Source organism: Rhinolophus sinicus, chromosome 3 (genome assembly GCF_057876585.1).
Source record: "Rhinolophus sinicus isolate RSI-liver-muscle chromosome 3, RSI-T2T, whole genome shotgun sequence".
Classification (NCBI taxonomy): Eukaryota; Metazoa; Chordata; class Mammalia; order Chiroptera; family Rhinolophidae; genus Rhinolophus; species Rhinolophus sinicus.
In genome coordinates this window covers 651,182-673,449 of record NC_142503.1, presented here as the reverse complement: position 1 = coordinate 673,449, position 22,268 = coordinate 651,182, and the positions used below count along the sequence as shown (strand labels likewise).

At 57.0% G+C, this 22,268-nt stretch overlaps 1 protein-coding gene and 1 long non-coding RNA gene across 4 annotated transcripts in view; both read left to right on the top strand.

The window, feature by feature from the left end:
* Positions 1-35: 35 nt before the first annotated feature.
* On the top strand, positions 36-5,138 carry LOC141570747 (uncharacterized). Its single transcript, XR_012495216.2, has 2 exons — positions 36-3,000; positions 4,033-5,138. It is a non-coding gene; the product is annotated as an uncharacterized LOC141570747 (long non-coding RNA).
* Positions 5,139-21,024: 15,886 nt separating this feature from the next.
* SLC12A7 (solute carrier family 12 member 7) overlaps positions 21,025-22,268 on the top strand; it is a 79,608-nt gene continuing 78,364 nt past the window's right edge. For all 3 annotated transcript variants that reach the window (XM_074329131.2, XM_074329130.2, XM_088796422.1), the window contains exon 1: positions 21,025-21,231. In XM_074329131.2, the coding sequence (XP_074185232.1) occupies positions 21,102-21,231 (130 nt within the window). In that variant the 5' untranslated portion in view covers positions 21,025-21,101. The remainder of the gene's footprint in view (positions 21,232-22,268) is intronic.

Genomic DNA, 22,268 nt, shown 5'->3' with positions numbered 1-22,268 from the left:
ATGTGGTGATAAAAGATTTTTAAACATGAAACATCCTGGAATAGGGTGACTGGTTGGCTCAGTTGTTGGAGCCCAGTGCTCATAACACCAGGGTCGCCGGTTTCAGTCCCACGTGGGCCAGTGAGCTGCGTCCTCCACAACCAGATTGAAAAACAATGGCTTGACATCCTGGAAAAAGCACACTGTTCACCAATAAAAAAAAAAGAAAAAAGAAAGAAACAACCTGGAATAACCCCAGTTGTCCACAATGCATAGTTTATGCATCACTGGGTTTTCCACACACATGGAGTTTTCACACCTGTGTTCCTGGACCACGTGCGTGCGTAGGTGACTGGTTGCAGGAGTGGGGGCCGCTCCTGTCTCCAGAGTAAATGTAGGTCACACACTGCTCTCTAGAAAGGCTGAGTTTTAGTCTCACCAGCAGGAAGCAAGAATCATCCACTCCCTGCACTTCCTCCAACAAGAGATATTATTTTAAGATCTTTGCTAATTTCATAAGTTTTGAAAATGCAGTTTGAATGAAGCAGAGAGCTCACCGAAACCCTTATGAAGTGGATTTGGTTCCGCGTTTGTCTCTCACATTTTATTGCAAGGGGCCCATTCTCAGCTTTAGATACTATCAGTTACCCTCCGGTGAGGATGCCACACCTTTCAAATCAAGGGGAAGTGTGTGGAGAAGTTGTGACCCCCTCCTGTGCTTGGGCCTGCTCCTGGGACGTCCCCTAGACAGACAGACTACAGGATAGGACATGCCCCAAGCCCTAGGATGGCAAGGCACTGGAGGGACTTGGTTATTAGTGATTGCTGCCAGCCCTGCCACAGCACAAGCCCAGCCTGTCAGCCTTCATTACTGAGCCACAGGTGGTGAGGGAGGGCCGGGCCGGGCAGCTCGTGATCTGCAGTCGTTAACCTTTGTTTTAAAGGGGGGCTGTTTTCATGAAGAAGCGTGTTTACAAGGCCAAGTTACTGAGTAGTAGCCCCAGAAGTCATGGGACCATGCTGCTGGGGCTCCACCCCCACCCTCAAGGCCTGCATTCATTGCCTGCTGGGCCCAGAGGTAAGCCACAGGGCAGTCAGCTCTGGTCTTTCATCTGTATTCTCTCTGCCTTTGTCTTCCCAAGGGGAAGAGGGAGCAGAGCTGTTTGCACAGGGGCTGGGGTGGGGCGGGGCAAGAGAGATTGGGAAAAGAGGACAAAAGAGGAAGAGAGGGGAAGGGAAAAAGAGAGTGGGGGTCCAGCTGTCCTGCCCCCTGCACCTGGTGGCCCTAGCAGGGGTCCAAGGTGACAGCCACTGCATTCCCAGAAGGCTCCATGCCCCAAATGCATGCTCAGCGGCATGGGAGCCCTGCCCAGAGTGGAGCTGGCACCCAGGGATGCTGGTTTGTAATCTCCCCACCCCGCTTGAGTGTGGCCAGACTCACCTGGAGTCCCATTCCTACGTGTTTGTTTACTGCTGGGTTGTCAAATGAACCGATTGTTAATAGCCTGGGTCTTTGAGGAAATAACCCAGAGATAAGCTGGGACAGGATGCAGCGTGACTGCCAGTGCTGTGATAACAGCTGTTCCGGAGCCCAGCTGGTAGCAGTGGGCGGAGCACATGTGGTACCTAGGGTCCCACATCCCCTGAATGGTCCCCAGGAGGCCTGGGAAGAGGGGACATCTGCCTGGGCACTCCCCTTTATTTTACAAGCTTGGAAAAAGTGGACAAGGCATTGGGTGAAGGGTCTTAGGTCGTTTTGTCAGATAATTAGTAACATACGCAAATTTATATTTTTATAACTTTTGCCATTATAAAAGTAACACATTTTTGTAACATACTTCGAAACGTAGAACAAAGAAACGAGTAAAAAGCATTCATAATTTCACCATCCATAGATGATTGTAAACAGTTAATTTAGCATTTTTCCTATGTATCTATATGCATATATACGTGCATATTGCATATATTATCATTGGTGTTGTTTCCATTTTCCACTTAACATACTGTTTCTCACTCCATGAAACCCACGCTGCACAGTCACCCTTAGGTAGGACCCCTTGGGGTGCTTACCCACTTTTTCTATTGTTGGGCAGCTATGTCATCCCAGTTTTGTTACTGTAAATATTGTTGTTCAAAAACCTTTTTCCCTATGTCTGGACTCCTGAGACAGAGTTTTCTGGAAGTGGCTTCTTAGGTTGAAGGAATGAAGCTGAACTGAGAGACTCGGCACACCCAATGAGGCAGTGTGGCCTGTGACGGGTCCCCTGCTGAGCCCAACGTCAAGGAGGACTAGGGGTCCCACCCACTGCTACAGCAGCTTCTGGAACTCTGTTCAAATCAAGCTTGGAGAGGAAGTTCAATCTAAGTGTGTGAGATGTCGGGGTGGGGCGTTGGCGGGGGACCCTCTGTGGGGCCTCTGGGGAGGGCAGCTGGACCAACCCCTCCAGTGCAGACAGGAAACTGAGTCCTTCTGACCTGAGGCCCACCCAGGCAGTGTGTGGGGGGGCAGGGGTGAGGTGGGAGGGGACCAGACACGTCCCCCTTCTCCCTGCTGCTGACCCAGGGCCCTGCCTGCCTGTCCCCCCACCAGGGATAAGCACTTCTGCTGGCCTCTCCTAAGGGCTAGGACACCTTCCCCCTGGGGGCTGCAGGGCCCCTGGTGGCCTGTCCCGGGAGGGCGGGGCTGCTTGGTGACAGAGCTGCTGGCAGGTGGGGCTCCAAGTCCACCGGCTGTCTGCAGCCCAGAGGCGGGGCAAGCACGGGGCTGGGGTCTCAGGTACAGGTGAGTGTGTGGGGGTGGCTGTCATCCGTCTACCTGACCCGGCCTGCCTAGGCCCGCCCTCCCCAGGACTGTGATCACAGAGGGCAGAGGGCGCCCTGGCCGCGTCCCCCCACCCTGGCACCGCTGTCTCTGGCTCCTCCCTGCTCCAGGCGTTCCCAGAAACGATTCCAACTGTTTTCAAGCCGACTGAACGTGATTAAGCCTCAGCCTGAGGAAGTCACTTCTTAGCATACTCCCAGGTACTTTTCCAAGAGGCCGTTCACCCCACTCTCCCCTGTGTCCCTGCGGGTGGGGGCGGGCTGGCAAGGAGCCTTGGCGGGCAGACAGGTCTGGGAACCCAGCCTTTGCACTTGCAGCTCCTTTAGAGGCCTCCACGCAGCACCCCACGGGACACCCTGCTTCTCCCAGTCCAGGCCCCTTCTCCCCAAACCTCCTGGCCCCTCCGAGGCTCACCCCTGGCCAGCCACAGCCTCAATGCTGGGCGTCTTCCCAGCCCCCCAAAAGCCAAGTGCTTCCTGGGTCCCAGCTCCTTTGTGTTGCTCAAAATCCTTCCTCAGGCCTCCCAGGATGAGTCCAGCCTAGCCCTGGGGCTGCCCTCTTCCACGCACCCTCCTTATTGGGGCCCCTGGACCCTCCATGGTTGGGGTTGGGCTCCCCACTTCACAATCACCCAGTCTGGGTTTCAGAGGAGATCTGAGGTGCACACATTACACAGAGCATGTCCAAAGGGGTCCGCCTGTTGAAGGGGGTCCCAAACCTGGCATTTTGTGCTGCACCCTGAGCAAGGTGGCCCCAGCAGCGCCCTCTTGGGAGCAAAGCCCCGCTGGCTGTGGGAGCTGTGTGCGGACAAAAGAGGGGTTGTAATAAGTCATAAACGCAGGCTGCTGATGCGGGCCAAACGAAAGGGCTTCTCATGACGGAAACGCTACGTTTTCTTTCTTCAGTGTTTTAAGTCCATTGGTTTCTTGATCATAAATAATAGATTGTTTTTAACCTGAATCATAGAAATCTCCTGACCCTGCTCTGGATAATTGCCCTGAGACTTGTGATTTATGCTCGTTGGTTGTAATCATTGAAGGCTAATGTTCTCTCCTACCGACCTGCGTAACTCCTGGACAATTAACACCTGAATAGCCGGTTAAGTGGCCACAGGCTCTATAGGGCGGGCAGACTTTCCATCATGTAGCCACCCCGCATCGATAGCTTTGAGCTCTGCTCATTAAGACAACACTTTTATATCTATTAATTAAAATCTATTTTTCCTCATTCAGGGGCCTTGGGGATACAGTGGACACCCCAGCAAGATTGCCATTTGCAACCAAAGAAGCCAACATGGTCTTCCAGGCGGATCTCGGGACCCCTTCCTCTCATCTGAGGTCAGATAGGGCGAGAGTTACACGAATCCCCCACTAGGTAGGGACAGCTCTACGCCCCTGCCCAGCAGGAAGCAGATACAGAAGAAAAGATCTTCTGTCCCTCAGCTTCCCATAGATATTTTATGGGGATCGTGTCTCTTAAGGGGAAAACAAGGCAGGCAGTTAGAGACAGGCATCGGGTCTCTGCATTCTTGCATAACCCATAGTATTCAACCACCAAAAAGACCTCCCCTCTCCACCCAAAACTTCCCCTTTTCATTGTAATTATCTACCCCTATGAGGAACAAATAGGTACAAAATACCCAACTAGATTAAACCAGTCACACACCTGTGCAGTAAAGGCCACAACGACCTTCATTTCACCTGGGCCTCATTATACCATCATTATAATATCATGCAGACGCCCAGAAGTTCATTATATCATCATAACAGACTGAATTCTGAGAAGTAACATGTGCAATCTAAAATGATGAGGTAATAGCCTCTTGTCAATCACAGGTGTCAATACCCGGAAAGGAACAGCCCATTCTAGAGAAAAAAACGATAAAAACTCCAAGTCCCTGCCAGTCCGAGCCCTTTGAACCTCCTGAGCTTTGCCTTTGCTCGGGGCTCCAAACTCTTTGGAGTGTACTTTTTCTCCTAATAATGCCACCTTCGGCCCTTGAGCCATTCTCTGCTGCTCAGACCACTCCTATTTCTTTTATTTTTTAAAAAAACTTTATTGGGGACTATTGGGGGAACAATGCTGTTTTTCCAGGGCCCATCAGCTCCAAATTGTTGTCCTTCAGTCTAGTTGTGGAGGGTGCAGCTCAGCTCCAAGTCCAGTCGCCATTTTCAATCTTAGTTGCAGAGGGCGCAGCTCTCTGGCCCATGTGGGAATCGAACCGGCAACCCTGTTGTTTAGAGCTCATGTTCTAACCAACTGAGCCATCCGGCCGCCCCTGGCTCCTATTTCTTTGGAGTGTCTATCTCTTCCATTAAACTAGTCTCTCACCACTTTATTTCCATGTCTCGTTCAATTCTTTGCTCGAGACACCAAGAACCTGACATGGCGCCTGGAAGGACTCACTCTCGGGTAACAGGAAGACCAAGGAGCACAGGCTGCGGAGAAGCCCCCTTGCCTTGCATGAGTGTGAGGTGTCCCACTGCGGGTTCCCCAGGCACGCAGAGCTGGAGGCACCTGGGTGGGGTGATGGGAGACCGTAGGGCTGCTGGCAGTTAGGAGCCAAGAGTGGACCTTACAAAAACAATTGGGTGAAAGGAGTAAAGAGAAGGACGTTCTGAGCAGAATGTCACTTCCCGAATGAAACCACGTATGTATATTCCAAGAACTCGCTTAAACAGTGTTAATTCCTTCAGAAGAACCGCAGGGTTGGGAAGGAGGAACAGGTACCAGCCAAGCACACGTGTAAACTCAGCTCTCCCACCTGACTCTCCAGCAGCCCTAGCTGGAGGGGGAGTAGGGTGCGGAGCGGAGGGGGATAGAGGAGGGGAGGGCACATACACAGGATCTAGACTCCCCAGTAGATGGTCAGGCTGGAGGTCAGGGGTGTGGACCTACTGAGAGGCTGAGATGGGGGAGGAGAAGGGATTTAAGCAGGACCCCCAAGCTCCTGGTAACTCGGAGAGAACGATGGGGGTGGGGGGAGACTTGGGCTGGCCTGGAGAGAACTCAGGAAATTTGGAGGAAGGGGATGTGAAGGCCGCAGCCCAGCTCCCCTGGTCTGAGAGTGGTGCTCAGGAGAAGGTTCCAGAGAGTGGGGATGAAACAGGGCCCGGTTGGCACCCCCATAATAGAGGTCTCTCTGGGCCTGGCCTTTCCTTGACCTACCTATAGCTTAACAATAGATCAACCCCCTGGGGCTTGAGCTCAGAATGTCCCGGTCCCACCCATTTCCCTGTTTCAGAAAGCTACCTTTTTTTGTGTCTGTGCTGCCCAAGCGAGCACAGAAAGTTACCCTGAAACTTCCGATTGATACTCTAGGCTTATTGATCACAATCTCAATGGTCTACTAGGCTCCTCCCATCATTGCTCCTGGGTTGCTGAGCCCAGGGCATCTCACGTGGCCTCAGGGAAGGCTCCCTGCGGACCCCTGGTGGAGGCACACCCAGGTGTTCCCTTAGAAACCCCAAGCCAGCCTGAGACTGTGAAGGCAGTGCTAGGAGGTGTCAACTCGCTGCCCTCTCAGACCAACGGTGCTCTGATAGTAAATGCTTGTTCCATGGCCCGGCTCCAGTCTGGCTCCTGGAATGCATTTGGCCTCCAGTTTCAAGGACAGGGAAGGGCAGTGAGGCAAGGTCAAGGGTCATGGTGAGCCCAGCCCAGGCTGTGGGGCCTGAGGTGGGAGGCCCAGGTTGTCAGGGAGGCTGTTCTGGTTCCCGGGGCTCCCAGACCAGCCTGGGGCAGGGGGCCCAGAGTCCTGGGCGGTGACTAGGCCAGGCCGCAGCACAAGCCTGGATTCCAGGCAGGCAGCACACGGGCTGGGGGTCTGAGGGGACACTGGGCAGAGGCTTGGCTCGGGGAGTGACAGGCCAGGTGTGGTCGTGGATAGGGCCAAGGTCCCTTGCAAGGTGGTTCACTTGCAAGGTCACAGGTCATGGTCTGAGGCTTGAGTCAGCAGAGCACAGGGAGGAGCAGGGTGGAGACCTGACCAGAGTCTTCAGAGGAGGGACCTGGGTCAGAGGTCAGAGGAAGGAGGGGCTGCAGGAGATGTGGATTGGAAAAGGCAGGTCTGTGGATGGTGGGGGAGCCCGCAGAACCCCCACCCTGAGGTGCTGTGGGGGAGGGGCTGGAGGGTAACAGCATGGGGGCCCCTCCCTCCAGGTCTCAGCTCAGCCTGAGCAGGTGGTGTGCGAGTGAGTATGCGCCCACTTTTCTCCCGGTCAGGACCCTGTCCCTGCCCCCCCCTCCCCTCCCCTCCAACCTGCCCCATATTGATGTAAGAAACGTCCAAGCCTGTAGAGAATTTGTATAAACATGTATTTGAGCCAAACTGCCTCTGGGAGCGAGATCTCAGACACTCCAGAGAATGGCGGTTTGCAGTTTCTTCTATGCATCTGGGCTTGAGGAGGGGACGTGAGCAAGAGGACACAGAGGTGGGGAAGCAAGGTGGGATGGATTACGGGAGTTCAGGAGATTCTGTGCTCTGCTGAGGGTGGACACACTTATTTCAAAGGTGTGGTCTCCTAGATGCACAGAAACATGGGCAGGGCTGCCTACAGCCAAGATGAGCCTTTTATTGAAGAATTTACAGGCCTGGGTGTGATGGCCCAGACCCACCATTACCTTGACTGGTCCAGCGAGGGGTTTATACTCAGATCACCCTGTGAGGTGACTTTCCATAGAACCCCTTTTTTTCATCCATACTTAGCCCCAGAATGAGGCCTATCTCCCCTCGCTGCCACCATAATTCTGAGCCCCAGTCTCCCCCTCCACGCCCAGCTCAGGAAACTGCAAACCCTGAGGCAGATGACCCAGGGCCCCTGCCACCCTAAGGGCAGATTCGATGGGCCAGGGAGGGGCCCTCCAGGGATCCCCCTGACCCCTGCCCCTACTCTTGTGTGAGTGCTGACAAGACACCAGTTCCCTTTGCAGGGATGGTCCCTCCAAGCCCACAGTAAGCAGGTGTGGGGCCATAGCAGGGGTCCAGTTGAGACAGGTGGTGGGTGGGTGGGGAGGGCGGGGGTTGGGGTGGAAGGCCAGGAATTTCCTACTGGGAAAGGAAGCTTCACAAGGGAGATTGCTCTGAGCGACACCAGCCCTAGGAAGTTTCAAAAGAGGGGGCCAGGTGTGGACAAAAGAGGGGCTCTAATAAAACGGACAAGTCCAGTGAAGGCGTGGGGATGTGTCTCTGTCTGCAGGTGCCACCGAGAGCACTGCTTCTGGTGCCCCGTGGCAGACGTCCCCATCCCTGAAGCTCTGGGAGAGAGAACACCCTGCAGGGACGCTGGCAGGTCCCCCTGGCACGGCAGTGGGCCTCTTGGCTGCCCTGCCTCCGAACCACATAGCAGCTGGCTGGAGCCATTGCTCCAAGGACACCAGAGGGGAGGAGACTGTCAGGCTGCTCAGGTGCCATCACAAAATGCTGCACACCGTCGACTTTAACAGACATTTGTTCTCATAGTTCTGGAGACTGGATGTCCCAGGTCAGGGTGCTGGCCTGAGGGGGGACTCTTCCTGGCCTGTGGATGCCACCTTTTCCTGTGTCCTCACAGGGCAGAGACAGAGCTTTCTGGCATGTCTTCTTACAAGGAGAAGAATCTGGTCAGATCAGGGCCCCCCCCTTGTGACCTCATTTAACCCTGATTACCACCTTATAGGCCCCATTTTCAAATACAAACACACTGGGGGTCAGGCTCCAGGTATATGCATTTGGGGGACACAACTCAGTCCACAGCAAGGAGTCTGTGTGCACCCAGGTGTTCTCTGAGGTGCCTCTTAGCACTTCCAGGGGGACCTTACGAGAAAGTTTCAGCAGCTAATGCAGGCAGGACCCCAACCGGTCGAGACTGCTCAGGAATGAGGAACAAATGGGTCACCTGCCAGGTCAGGACCTTGTGCAGCTGAGCTCTGACGCGTCAGGAGCAGGGTGGCCAGCAGAGGAAGAAGAATATTGCAGAAGCCAGGTGGTGCCCAGGTGGCGCTGCTGCGGGAGGACAAGCGTCTGCAGACGCCTGACGGCCTCCCTGGGGATCTCTGCTCAGTTACTTGTCCCGCCTGTCTCTCTCGCAGTGCATCTCAGCATAGAGTCTTTAGTCCAAGGCGGGCCTGGGACAGGTGAGGGGATGTCACCCAGAGATCCGATGGCGGACAGGACTTGGGACCCCAGTCAGGGAGCAGAGGGCGTCCTCCTTTTCCCCAGCGGGGTCTTCCTGCACGGTGGCGCCGTCACCTGCAGCAGTGATGGGGGGGTCAGCGTCAGAGCGCACCCCTGCCGCACTGCGCAGGCGCTGAGATGCGCACCTGCTCCTGTAAGACGCTTACCTGATGCTGCTGACGCCTCCTACGGTCCACAGGGTGGAGGGGGTGTTTCGTAACATTTCTTCTTTCTCCGCCGCATGTAAATCAATGGTGGGCGTGCGGTCCACCCGGTCTTTGGTCTATGTAGCGGGCAGCCCCGGAGTGAGCGCCCAATGCTGTGATTATTCCCTTTAATCAGGAGAACCTGCGGGAGGACGCTGGCCTGTGAGTGGCGGGGTCTCCCGCGTCCTAACCACTCTCGGGAGTGGGTGGGGTGGGCTGTGGGCCGCCTCCTTCCAGACCCAGATCACCCGAGGGGAAGGGAGCCCCGCTGAAGTGCCTGCCCCGCACAACTTGCAAAGGTGGGTGCGGAGGAGCTGGTTCTGGGCCGCCTTCAGGGCAGGCTTGATCCAGCACCTGAGTCTTGGGCCTGCAGACCCTTGGTGCTCCCAGGAGTGGGCAGCGGGCCTCTCAGGGGTATGGGCAGGGGTGAGGAAGTAGGGCGCCTTCCTACTGCACGAATGAGTTAATGATCTTGGTCTGACGATTTCATTGAGGGGAAGGGATCACCCCTCCAGTGACCGGGAGGGCTGCTGTCTGTATGCACTGCTCTCCACACCCCCTCTCCACCCACCAGCTTCCCCCACAAACCTGGGTCCCGGGGCTGGGGAAACCAGGGCGGTGCAACCAGGATGTGGGAGGCCCCCCAAGGGCCATCCAGTCCCAGCTCCCCTGCTGAGAGGGTGCGTAATTGGGGAGCAGGGAGAGCTGGTGAGGGTGGCGACTGCAGAACCTCTCGCAGGCAGCCCCCAGCCCAGAATCTTGCCCCTCGCCCAGTTTTGTACGACCAGTATCAGGAGCCTTGAAAAGAGCCCAGGTCAGCCATCCATCCCGAGGCACATTAGATATGCTTCACACTGCATTATTTATAGAACAAAAACTGGCACCAACGCACATGTCTACTCAGAGAGGAAGGATCAGGTAAGTGACGGGACACCGAACACCACATGAACGTGACTCATAAACGCCGGATACACAAAGAGCGTTCACTGGCAAGGACATGTTCAGTATATTAGGTCAAGTCGGGGGAAGCCGAATGCAAACCAGGTGCGCAATACAATCCCTATTTTGACAAATCAAACAAAGCACTTCACCTGGAGAGCAGACGCTGGCAATGCTGGCCGGCAGGGGGCGCCCCCGGGCCGGGATGCGCGCTCGGGCGGCGGCCGGCGGTATCTGCATCGGGCGGGCAGCGTCTCAGTAAGACTGCGCGGACGTGGGGCGGCCCAGCACCCTGGCACACCCTTGCTCACCTCGGCTCATCCTGGGATACCCCCATTCACCCCCACGCACCCCGGCTCCCCTCTGTCTCCGGGGGTCCCTGGGCAGGTCGTTCCCTTCTCTCTGTGCCTCAGTTTCTTCCTGGGTACAGCTGAGCACGAAATGGATCCTGGCTCAGGGATGTCAGCAAGATGGGGAGGGGGTGCCGCTGCGGGTGGGGTTCAGTTGTCCCAGGAGCCCAGATTTCCTTGAAGCATTTTGGGTTCCCTATTTTTAGGGGTGAGCAGAGCACTGAGCCCAGAAGGGATTTGCATCCACTGTACCTGGGGGCCCCAGAGCAGAGGGGAAGAGCAAACAGGTAGGGGGGCGTGGGCAACGCCAAGGGGAGGGCTGTGCGTCCTGATCGGGTCACTCCCGGGGTCGCGGACTGGGGACCCTATCCATTCACCTGACGGGGACCCGTGGGGCCTCACTGGGCAGGCCCCATCCCTGGAGGCGCGTGTCCGCCTCCCACCGCGGGCACGGACCATCCAGACTGGGCTCAGTCCGTAGGCGCTAGGGGGCGGCCGTGCCCTTTCCCACAGGCCTCTGGCACCTCTGGTCTGTGCGCACGGAGGTTGGGGTGATCATAGCGGTGGAGTGGTCCTGGTAAGGTTTGGGGTGGTAGCATACCCTCTGCAGCCTCTCTCCCGGCTGTGAGACCGGCAGCGGCCTGCAGGGGCGCCCGCTGCTTTCCCCGAAATAGGGTGAGCTCTCATCAGGTGAGGTGAGGAGGGGCTGCAGGTTTTCTTGCAGGGACAGAAGGGGATGACCCTCCCAGCACAGGTCGCAGCTTGTGTGTGCTCAGCACTTGAGCATGAGGTTCGTCCTTCAATGGGCAGCAAAGAGACAGAGACAGAGACAACAGACACTCAGGGAGAAGTGGGAGACCCCACTTTGCAGGTAAGAAGACCGAGGGTACAGAGGTTGAGTGAGAAACCCTCCTGTGGACAGGGTGAGGGTGGGTCCGTCTGGCACCAGACACCTACTGAGGAAACAGCGTGGGTGCAGGGCCCCAGCAGGATGTTGACTAAGTCTCCTGCCCGGGGTGGGGGCACACGGGGGAGATGGGTGCCCTCCTGTTAAAGGAGATGAGTGTGGCTGGCTCACTCAGGCTGCTGGGTGCGGATGCAGCCCTCGGCCCAGGGGCGTTTGGGCGCTCCCACCTTGGGCAGCCCCAGTCCTGCCCACCCTGTAAAATGGCACTACCGCCTTGGAAAAAAATGTTTGGCACATTTAAACATGTATCTACTCCATGGGGTGGGCTTTCCACTCCGAGGGGAAGTGAACACGTGCCCACAGGGACACTTGTGCACAAAGGTCCACAGCACTTTATTCCTGACAGCCCCACCGGAAACGACCAGAATCCGGCATCAAAAGAAATGGATAAGCCAACTGTGGTTTGTCGGCACAGGAAGAGTTCTGAGCCACCAGCAAGTGACAGAGGAGCACACGCTGCATGGTCCTGTCTACTCTGAGCTCCAGAGCAGGCAGATCCGGCAGTGGTTACCTGGGGTGAGGGTGGGGGTGACAGCAAGGGCCAGGAGAGAACCTTCCGGGTGATGGGCAGCTCTGCGTCTTGTTCTGGATGGTGGTTGTACAGGGACACACAGTTGTCTAAACTCTGAACTGAACAGTTATGAGCACATTATCGGAAATAAAATCTACATCAAAAAGAGTTCAAGGGTCCCCAGCCCTCCCACCTCTGAGCTGGAGAGTGCCCCCAGGAAGGCAAGCATGTCCCATGCTGCTCGGGTCTGCTCGGGAGGCTATGCAGGACAGACATTTCTGACAGAAAGCTCTGTTCTTGCCTTAAATTGCACCTGGGCCGCACCTGCCCTGTCTCAGTGTGCCCAGGTATGTCCATCCTCAGCTGCGAGCATCTGCTCAGCTCTGAACTGGGCCCTGTGCAAGTGGACATGTCTCTGGGCACGGTTGAGCCGGGCCTGGAGGTCAGGACGCGCCCAGACAGGCAATGCAGGGCCCTGGGACGCAACAGGAGATGGCCCCGAGAGGGCAGGTTGCGGGGAGGTGGGGAACACCAACCTAGAGGGATGATCAGCTCTAGGGGCAAATGAGGCCACCTCAGGAGCAAGGCCAGTGGGCTCCATCCAGCAGGCTATTCAGAGGGGGGGGAGGAGACTAAGATGGGTGTGGAGAGAGGCAGGAACCACGAGGAACCCTGAAAGCCACAGGTTGAGCTGGTAACGGAACCCTGAAGGTTTTAGCTGGAGGGCAGCCTTCATAGAGGACAAAGGAAGCCCCTTGACCAAGGAGGAGATGTCAGTTATTTTCACTATCACACTCTGGACTGTAAGCGACAGGCGCATAAGTTCAAAATACCCTGAGAACAATGAGAGAAAGAGGCCACTTTGGCTTAGGAGCCCACTAGGTAACCCATGGCCGGAAGCTGGGAGCAGAAGTGACCGTGGCCTGTCTTCACTCTGCACCCTGCCTGCAGCCTGGGCCTCTCTGCATGAACACCTGCCTCTTCTTCCTGACCTCTCTGAGCCCCCGTCTCTGGCCTGACGGGCAACGCAGGCCCCACCATGAGCCCCACTCTCCCTCCCCAGCGCTGCCCACAGGACTGCCCTTGTCCCGGCTCCTTACACTTGCCCTTGGCTCCTTACCTCACGCCTGAGAGCAGGCACCTCAGGAGAACCACACAGGGAGCTTCAAGATGGATGGAAGGATGGAAGGATGGGTAGTGGATGGTGGATGGATGATGGATAATGGATGGATGGGGGAGGGATGATGGATGGATAGCGATGGGTGGTGGATGGAAGATGGACGATAGATGGAAATAGATGGAAGAATGGATGGATGGATGGATGGACGGACGGACGGACGGACGGACAGACGGACGGATGGATGGATGGACAAATGGGTGGAAGGATGGACAGATGGATGGATGGATGGATGCATGGGTGGGTGGTTGGATGATGGATGGACGGGCGAATGGGTGACGGGAAGTAGATTGCATGTACTGGATATATTCTGTCTTAGACTGTCTCAAAGAGCAGGCTGTCTGCTAGGAGGAGCCTTCAAGATTCAGACTGCCTACATGTGGGCAGTGCCCACGCCCCCCAGCACAGGAGGCAGAGCTGACGGGTTGGCAGCCCCTAGAGGCTTGAGAGTCACAGGCTCTGATAAACATGCTCCCCAAGCCACGGGAGGCACCTTGGGAAGATTCAGGGCCAGGGTCCCCTGGGGCACCCCTCACTACAGCAGGCTGAGATGCCCAGCCCAGGAACCCGAACTCCCAGGGGAGCCAGGGGCCAGAGGAGCCCAAGGGATCATGTCGCTGTGCTGAGCGAGGCCGCGGGTCAGATGGCCCAAGTTTCCATGTTTACACGTCCAAAGCGGGGCAGGTCGCGTGGCAGGGAGGGGTCCATGGCTAAGGGCTGACCCTATGCCTGGGAGCAACATGGCCAGGGTTGGGACTGGGGCTCCAGGCAGGAGAGACACAACGGGTCTACCCTGGGTTTCTGAGTGTCCTGACCCTGCGATTCCCTGAGATTGATCTCAGATCCAGGTCAGTCCTGTGTGGGGCTGAACAGACCCTCACTGTGCCAGACATTTTGCTAATGAGGATCAGGGCCACCTCCCACCACCTCCCACTGCACTGGCCACGGGGTACAGCTGATGGACCACATACCCAGGCACAGGGGTCCCACACCCCTGCCACATGCTGCGGAGGAGACTGACGTCTGACTTGGCCCTCCTTGCCTGGCCCTGCAGGAGTAATTCCCAGATATGCCCCCTTCTTCCTCATCCTTTTCCCTCACACCTACCCTCACGGCTCATTGGCCAGACCCTTATCACCTGCCCACACCTAAACCCAGCAAAAGAAAAGCAGCGGGGCTACAGAGATGGGTACAAAGTGTCAGCACCTGCTGGAAGCCTTCCTGAGAGTGGGGGCCACCTGGCAAAGCGGGGCTTCCCCAGCAGAGCAGAATGACACGAGAGGATGAAAGGCAATGGGGCTGCCCTGCACCTGCCACAGCCTGCCTCCTGTGGTCCTGCGTGGTCTTCCCCAGCCCCTGGCTTTGCTTTCCAGCCAGCCCACCACTGGGGCCAGTCCTGGCATCTCCCTCAGCTCGAACCTGCTACGTTCCACCCTCCCATGTGCCTGGCTCCTTAGCTTCCTCTTTCTCCCCGCCTCCTCTACACTGAACTTCTCAGGGTAGTTACACTATCCTACCTCAGCACACAACTCAAGGTAGAGACATAGAATTTAAGCCAAATAGCCATGGGGGTCCAGAGCAAATAATATCATTCTGACACTTTCCAGAAGAAGAGAAAGTGATTTTCTGAGTGTCAACTGCACAGTAAGGAGAGTTCCAGGCATTTACCCATCCACCCATCATCCATCCATTTATTATCTATCCATCACCCATCCATCCACCCACCCACCCACCCACCATTCCACATTAATTTATGAACGTCAGGGGCACTGCACACTGTCCTGGGTGCTGGAGCAATGCAGGAAATAACACAGAAGGGTCCCCCAGGAGAATTGAGGGCCACAGGCAGCTGCCTTTCTCCAAGAGGGGTGTGATGGACTGGAGGGAACCATCAGTGGGCACACAGGGGACCTCTTGGTGGGTGCTGGTTCAGGGCTGGAGGAGAACAATCTAAAAGTGGGGGTGGGTGGCACCAAAGGAAAACTAACACCCCCGTGAGTTGTCCTGTAGACCCTGGGAAGCACCCGGGGCCCAGTCCTGCTTCCCCTTCTCAGCACAGTGAGGACCTCCATCCGGGAAGCATCTTTCAGAGGGAGCAGGGGCAGGGCCTCCCTGACCCCCTCCTGAGCCTCCCATTCCACCCCCCGCGGCCCCGCGGACATGTGAGTGAGGATGGACATTGTCAGTGTCAGTGTGCGTCACTCGCGGGACGACGTCCAGGAGCCCAGCACATGTCCAGCACCTCCCATCACACCCCACCCCCAGCCTCACCCCAACCCCTTCTCATGGCACCCCTCCCTTGGACTCCTGATGGCCAGCCACAGAGGGCCCTGTCCCCAGGACCCAGGGGATATCCGGAACCCCAGGGCTGGGAACAGGGTGGCTGCTGTGGGTCTGAGGGGAGGCAGTGCTGAAGTAGGAGGGGGCCAGTCAGCAGAGGCCCCCACCCTGGTTTGGGGGGCACCCACACCCCCAGCAGGGCTTTGTGCTGTGCGTCCAGGAGGGGCCCCTTTTCCCTGAGGGCAGAGTGTTACCGTAACACACTCAACCCGCAGCCTGTCCCTCTGGGTGGGATGGGTGGGGTGGGGGCAGGCTGTCTTCCACCAAGTCACCCCACCTGTGAGCAGCCAGGTGAAGTGGCTTTAGCAAACAAGGTGGGTACCTCCTGGAAGCCTGGAGCTAGAAAGGAAGCCTGTCTCCTTCCTAAACAACCGTGAGGCGTGTGAGACTCAACATTTTCCCGGCCCCGAGGCGGTGACACCCCAGCCCAAACCCCATGCTCAGCACCCTTGTCGTGGTCCCAGGATGCAGCTGCCGGCAGCATTAAACCAGACACCTAAGCACAGAGGGGACTTTCATTTTGAAGGCACTGAGTGTGAGGCCGCAGAGCTGGCTCAGGCCTCCTTCCCCTCTGGCCCTCTGCAGGATTGAGGTGTGGCCTCTCCTGCTCTCACAAGAAGATGGTGACTTTCTCACAGAGGTGACACGTGAAACCCAGGTGGCGTCTGAGCCCCCAGGAAGGTCCAGGATTGTTGTGCAGGGGGAAAGGGAAGACTGAGCTTTATTAATGAGGGGACCCGAATGCTGGCAGGGCTATTGCTCACAACAGCACAGGTGGGGTGGGCATCAGATCAGACCCTGAGATACAGAACAGGGCAGGAGGCTCAGGCCTCCTGCAGTGGCCCCGACCCCGACCCAGCTCAGCCCGACTGGGGATGCAGCGCTGGTGTCCCATCAGCCTGCACGTCCATGAGGCCTGTCTGTCCTGTGGTTCATAGTGGGGCCACGGGGCAGATTCAGGGAGCCGGCAGGCAGGCTTCATGCTGCCCTAGATGTGTGTGTGAGAGCAACGGTGTGTGTGTGTAAGACACTGAGTGTGAGTGTGTGCAAGAGACTGTGAGTGTGAGAGACAGTGTGTGTGTGAGAGAAAGAGAGAGTGGGGGTCGCCCTGGTTGGGGAGTCATCCAAGACGGCTCCAAAGTGAGGCTCCAGGCTCCAGGTTGTCAGTGTCCCTGCCCCCGCAGCACCACATTAGCTGAGGGGACACAGCGCCCCAAGTCTCCCCACCGTCCGAACTGTGGACTCGTCGGCAGTGGTTCTGCTTAGCGGTCCCGTGTCCCTCCCGGGGCCTTGCCCCGCAGGCCTCCTCTGACCAGGGGCGGCTTGAGGCAGAGGAGGGCCCTCTGGGCGGTGTGGACTGCAGCCTGCAGGGGTCCTCCTGGGCCTTGACCCTGTGGATGGCCAGGTGGGACTGCCAGGGCAGCTGCTCCTGTCTGAGAGGCTAAGGGGCCAGGACCCCTGGAGTGTCTGTGGGTGCCAGGTCCGCAGCGGGGACAGTGAGAGCTCCTGTACGTGTCCGTCTGATGACAGAGGCCTGCGGCGCCCACCTGCTTTGCTGCCTGTGGGTGTGCCGATTGCCCGCTGACCCCCAGAGCCCCCACCCTGACACACATGTGCCCTCTGCTGTCGACTAGATGACTCCCAGGCTGTGACTTCTGGGGTCCAGGGGAGCCTGTGCTTTGTCCCGACAGCTAGACTTTGTATGAGTGCTTTCCTGGGATGTTTTTATAGCAGGGCTGGCACTTTGAACATCGGCCTGAGGTTTTTCTAGGCTAAGACTCAAAATGCTACATGCTGTTCAATGGATGCCACTTAGGGGACGTGCTGGAGAAGAAGGCAAGGAGACTGACGGGCGCTTCCAGGGACTGCGAGCAGCGGTGTCAGTAGTGCTCTGTGTCCTGCTGTTCAAGCTTGTCAGGACCCGTGGAACCCTCTGGAGAGATGGTGATTCCTACTGTTGGCACATTAGACATCAACTAACAACAAATCAACAAACACATGCATGTATACATAAATAAATTTAAACAGTTGAGGCTATAGCAAGTTTTTTAGCTGAAGAGATTAACGCTATAATTGTAGGCTGTGTAGAAAAAAATGCCATTGAGGGAACACCCACAGAAGCTCGGCCTGAGAGATGAGGCCGAAGCTATTTTCAGGGGCAAATGCATCGTCTTCGGTGTTTTATTTACCAAGACATGATGAAGATTGAAGATTGCTTTTTAAACTGAGTATTCAGATCAAGATGGTAGAAAGAAAGAGTGAATAGAAGAAACAGTGAAGACAAAAGCAGAATTCAATGAAGGGGAGAAAAGGGAGGCAGGACGTTCCAGCCCCCGGCTCCACACCCTCCCCGCCTGAAGGCTGTTTCATGTCTCCTGTCCCTCAGTGTCATTTTCTGGCACCCGTGAGTTCCTCCTTCCCGCCCCTGTCACCCTGCATTCACCACCTTCCATCATTCGCATCTTACTTTACCAGGTATATCGAGAACGTATGTGAACCAATCTGCATTTTTCCGGTTTCAACACTTTGAAGAAATAAGAGGTTCTACATCTTTTTCTCTTGCAGGTGGGTAGCAATGACCAGAGGCCCCTTGGGCTTCTCCCAGGGGGTCCCATCCACCCCCAACACGACAGGCAGAGCGATGTAAGGCACCCAGAGGCACTCGCCGAGGAGCTCCCAGGTTAGGCGATGTGACCTCTGTCCACATGGGCCAGAGGCTGGGGGCTGCGGTGGCCTGTTCATCCAGGCTGAGGTCGTGCGGCCAGTGGTTTCTGTGCAGCTCCAGTGTCTTCAGGTTTCTAGGACAGCCAGTGCTGACTGGGTGGGCAGAAAGCCGGTTCCATCGAGGCTGTGGCTGGACCGAGCAGGTTTGAGCATTTTGCAGAGAAAGCTGGAGACAGACTGTCCTCCTGCAGACCCTAAACGGTGGGAAGAGAAGGCTGAGGGGCAGACTGTCAGTCTTGGAACCGCTCTCTGCAGCTCCATTCCAGGCCTCCCTGCTGTCTCCAGTCTCAAGAGAGGCTGCTGGCTCCTGGTGACTGATGGTGGCCACCAGGGCCACCCAGTGGAGTGCAGCAGGGCAGATGCAGCCACCCCAGGCCTCTGTCAGCACCAGGCCTTATGGGGAGATCGCAGGACTGTTGCCATTCCAGTTCAGCCCGTACAAGGAGCTGTAGCAAGCGTATTTCATATTGCCCTGGAATTTCCACAAAATTCCACAACAAGAGCGAAAGGGGGAAAAGAAAACAGAAACAGCAAAAACCATGAGGAAAGACAAAGCTGTCATTCTTTGTAGGTAAAGATTCCCTTGCAAAAACCTAAGAAGTTGGACTGGAAAAAACAATTGAATAATGGAATTTAGAATTCTGTGAGGTGGCAGATTACAAAAGAAATACACAGAAGCCAGTAATGTTTTGCTTTGTCTTGCTTTTGTTTTCACATATCAGCATAGTTGCAAGATGCATTACAGCAGTAACAAGAAATGGTGGGTACGCGTGAATTAACTTGCACAGGACCTGGGTGAAAGGTCCAACACTGTAAAGATGTCAGTTCTCAGCAAATTTGTTTACAGATTGGATTTCCAATCCAGTGTGTGTGTGTGTGTAACTTTCCAAAATGATTCAAATATTTATCTTGAGGAAAAACACACAATAGTATCAGTGCGCAAGAATGGCCTAGAAAATACTGAAGGAGAATGGGGGTGGGAGGGGCAGGGCTGCTGTCCCGGTCCCTGTGTGTCACAGACCGAAATCTGGGGGTGGGGTGGGGGTGGGGTGGGGACAGGAGTGGCTCCTGAGCACCAAGAAGAGCCCATGAAGGCTGTGCAGGAAGAGGGTGGGAGTGGCCATGTGTGGCCGAGTGTGAGAACTTGGACCCTGGCCGACCTCTGCAGATGGTGAGCGGAGGTGGGGGAGGTAATGAGAAGGTGGGTGAAAGAAAGCAGCCCCCCTGGATCTTTCCTGCCGCATTCAATGTGTCCTTAACACCTAACCTCTCCTTCGTCTTCATTAACAGAGTCCCCAAACATTAGCGGGCACATTTCCCAGCCTTCTTTTTTTTTTCAATGCTTGTGTAATTTTTTTTTTTTTTTTTTTTAGATTTTATTGGGGAAGGGGAACAGGACTTCATTGGGGAACAGTGTGTACTTCCAGGACTTTTTCCAAGTCAAATGGTGTCCTTTCAATCTTAGTTATGGAGGGAGCAGCTCAGCTCCAGGTCCAGTTGCCATTGTTATTCGCAAGGGACGCAGCCCACCATCCTTTGCAGGAGTCGAACTGGCAACCTTGCGGTTGAGAACCGACTGGCTTATGTGGGAATGGAACTGGCAGCCTTCGGTGTTAGGAGCACGGAGCTCTAACTGCCTGAGCCACCGGGCTGGCCCCTCCCAGCCTTCTTCATGGGCAGGTGTGGTCACATGACTAAGTTCTAGCTAGTGGGTCCAGCAGAGGTGTTGTGTGCAGCTTCTGGGTTGTGTTCTTGGGAGGGGGCTAATTACCTTCCCGTTTCCTCCCTCCCCTATTAGAATACAAATGTGATGGCTGGACCAGGGACAGCCATCAGGGGCTATGGGGTGAGTGAATGGAAGCAGACACAGCTGACCACTGACCTCCTTTCAGTCATTGTGCCAGTGTCCTCTTCCCCTGGGGCCCTCCTGGACACTCATTCACAATTTCACCCCTTCCAGACCCTTTCTCGTCTGCTTTTTAATCGGGGCTCTTATCTCTACCTCCACTCTAGAATGTGTGCTTCAAAAACGGCAGGGATTTCTGCCTCCTTATGTCGTCCACCGGGCCTGGCATAGCTAGGCGCTAAGAAATATTCGTTGAATGAGTAAATGTGCAAAGCACGTTGCATATTGTAGCTTTACAGGGATAAGTGCAAAGTGGCAGCGTAGTACCATAATATGAGCCTGTGGCTGCCGCAGGCGTTGCAGGACGAGTGCACAGAGTGGCTGGTTCTCACCAGGTTTCCGGGTGCGTCGGTCCCCACCCCCGACTCCCTGCCTCACCTTCTCTTTCCCGCCTTCCACTCTCCCGGGTGAGTCTTGGGGCGTCTGTCCCTCAAGCCCCACGGACTAGCAGCCTCCACCTTCCCTCCCTCCTGGAGCTTTGCTACCGGCCCTCAGTGGGCGTGGTCGGTCGCCCCGGCCACCTGTCCTGGCCACCTGTCCTGGCGCTAGGGGTGATGGCAATCCATCCGGGACCAGAGATCCCGGGCGTCCCTTGGCCTAAGCGTCCCCAGGACCGGGCCCTGGCGCGCCGACCCCTGACCGCCTGAGGTGCGACGGGGTCTCCCAGGTCTTGCAGCGCGACCCCCGAGGTCTTGCTGTTTGGGAGGGACACGACTGGCTTCGCTATCAAAGCTTTAGTGTCGCACAGCGAACAAGGATCTTCGGCGACGGTGGGCGACCACGTCCGACCTGGCGTCCCGACGCCCCCTCCCGGGTTCCCGTGCGTCCGACCGCGCTCCTGGCTCCTCCCGGGTCCCTGACCGCGCAGGGTCCATCCTCCGGCCTCCTCCCCGGTGCCAGCCCCGCCCCACCAGCCGCGCCCCGCCCCCACCCCGCCCTCTTCCGCTCACCTCCAGCCCCGCCCGCGGCCGCACAGGCCCGGCACGCGTCGCGCAGCCTTCGCGGCACCCGGGGACCGGAGGCCACCATGTCCCAGCGCTTCGTGGTGACCCCCGCGGTAGGCGGGGCGGGGGACCCCGGCCCGGCAGCCGCCCCAGAACCGCCGTGCGTGGATGCGCTGCCCATCCTGAGTTACGGCCGCGAGCCAAGCCGCTACGGTAGGTGCTGCCGGACGGGGACGTCCCCTCGGGGAAGTGCAGGCGTTGGCCCGCGCCGCGGCTCCCTGCTGGGCGGGCGAGGTCGGTAGAGTCACGGGCGGGTGGCGGGTGGCAGGGGCGGGAGAGCTGCAGAGGCGCTGGCCTTGGAGACACGCGTGTCGCTTGTGGTCAGCGCTGGGTTGAGCCGGTGTGGTGCATCCATAGCGCTCCCCTCCGAAGCCTTGACCGCAGCCCCACCTCCGCCTGCAGTCTGCCCTGTCCGGGGGCCTGGTGCGGGGAATGCCGGGGCATTGTCCTAGGGCATTGGCTGGTGACAGCTCCCAGGCCCTCTAATGTCCTGGCTCCTGGAGCACAGAGCGCCGGCCCAAGTCGCAACCGCAGGTGTGTAAGGGGTGTGTAGAGAGAGGCCTTGGAGACTGAGAAGGAAGTGCTCTGCTGGCCTCCTGTCCCTCTAATGCCACCGCCCCAGGGTCCTGAGGCCTCCTGTCAGAGCTGTGCTTTTATAATAAGGACAGCCCCTCTGGTCAGTCGCTGGGTTTGTGATCTTCCCTCAGTGACCTCACCTGCCTGTAACCACCTAACGTCTGCCTTTGTGGACCTTTGGACTTGACGGAAGTGTTGGCAGCCAGGACGGTCCCTCTGTGGGGGGATGTACAGAGTGTGTTCCTCCTGGCCACTCACTGCTCACTGAGGCGTGGCACCCACAGCCCTGGGAGGGGAGGGTGGGGACGTGTCGGGACACGGCCAAGCCTGGTTTCTGGTGACAGGGCTCCTCAGGAGCAGGGCTTGACTGAATCTGAAAGGCTGCTTGAGCCTGTCCCTCCAGTGCCGTTCCTCTCCCTCCTGAGAGCCCAGAGCACTGACCCCTGCCTGGGACAGAGGTGCTCAGGACCGAGGCCTGCCCAGGGGCTTGGCCTCACCCCACCTGCTACCCGGGCAGACAGCCCTTGGGAGGGCGCTCGCTTGCCCTCCAGACCTTGGCTACTTCTGGGCTGATGTTTGTCCCAGCCACCTGCAGCTTCTCCAGTGCCCAGTGG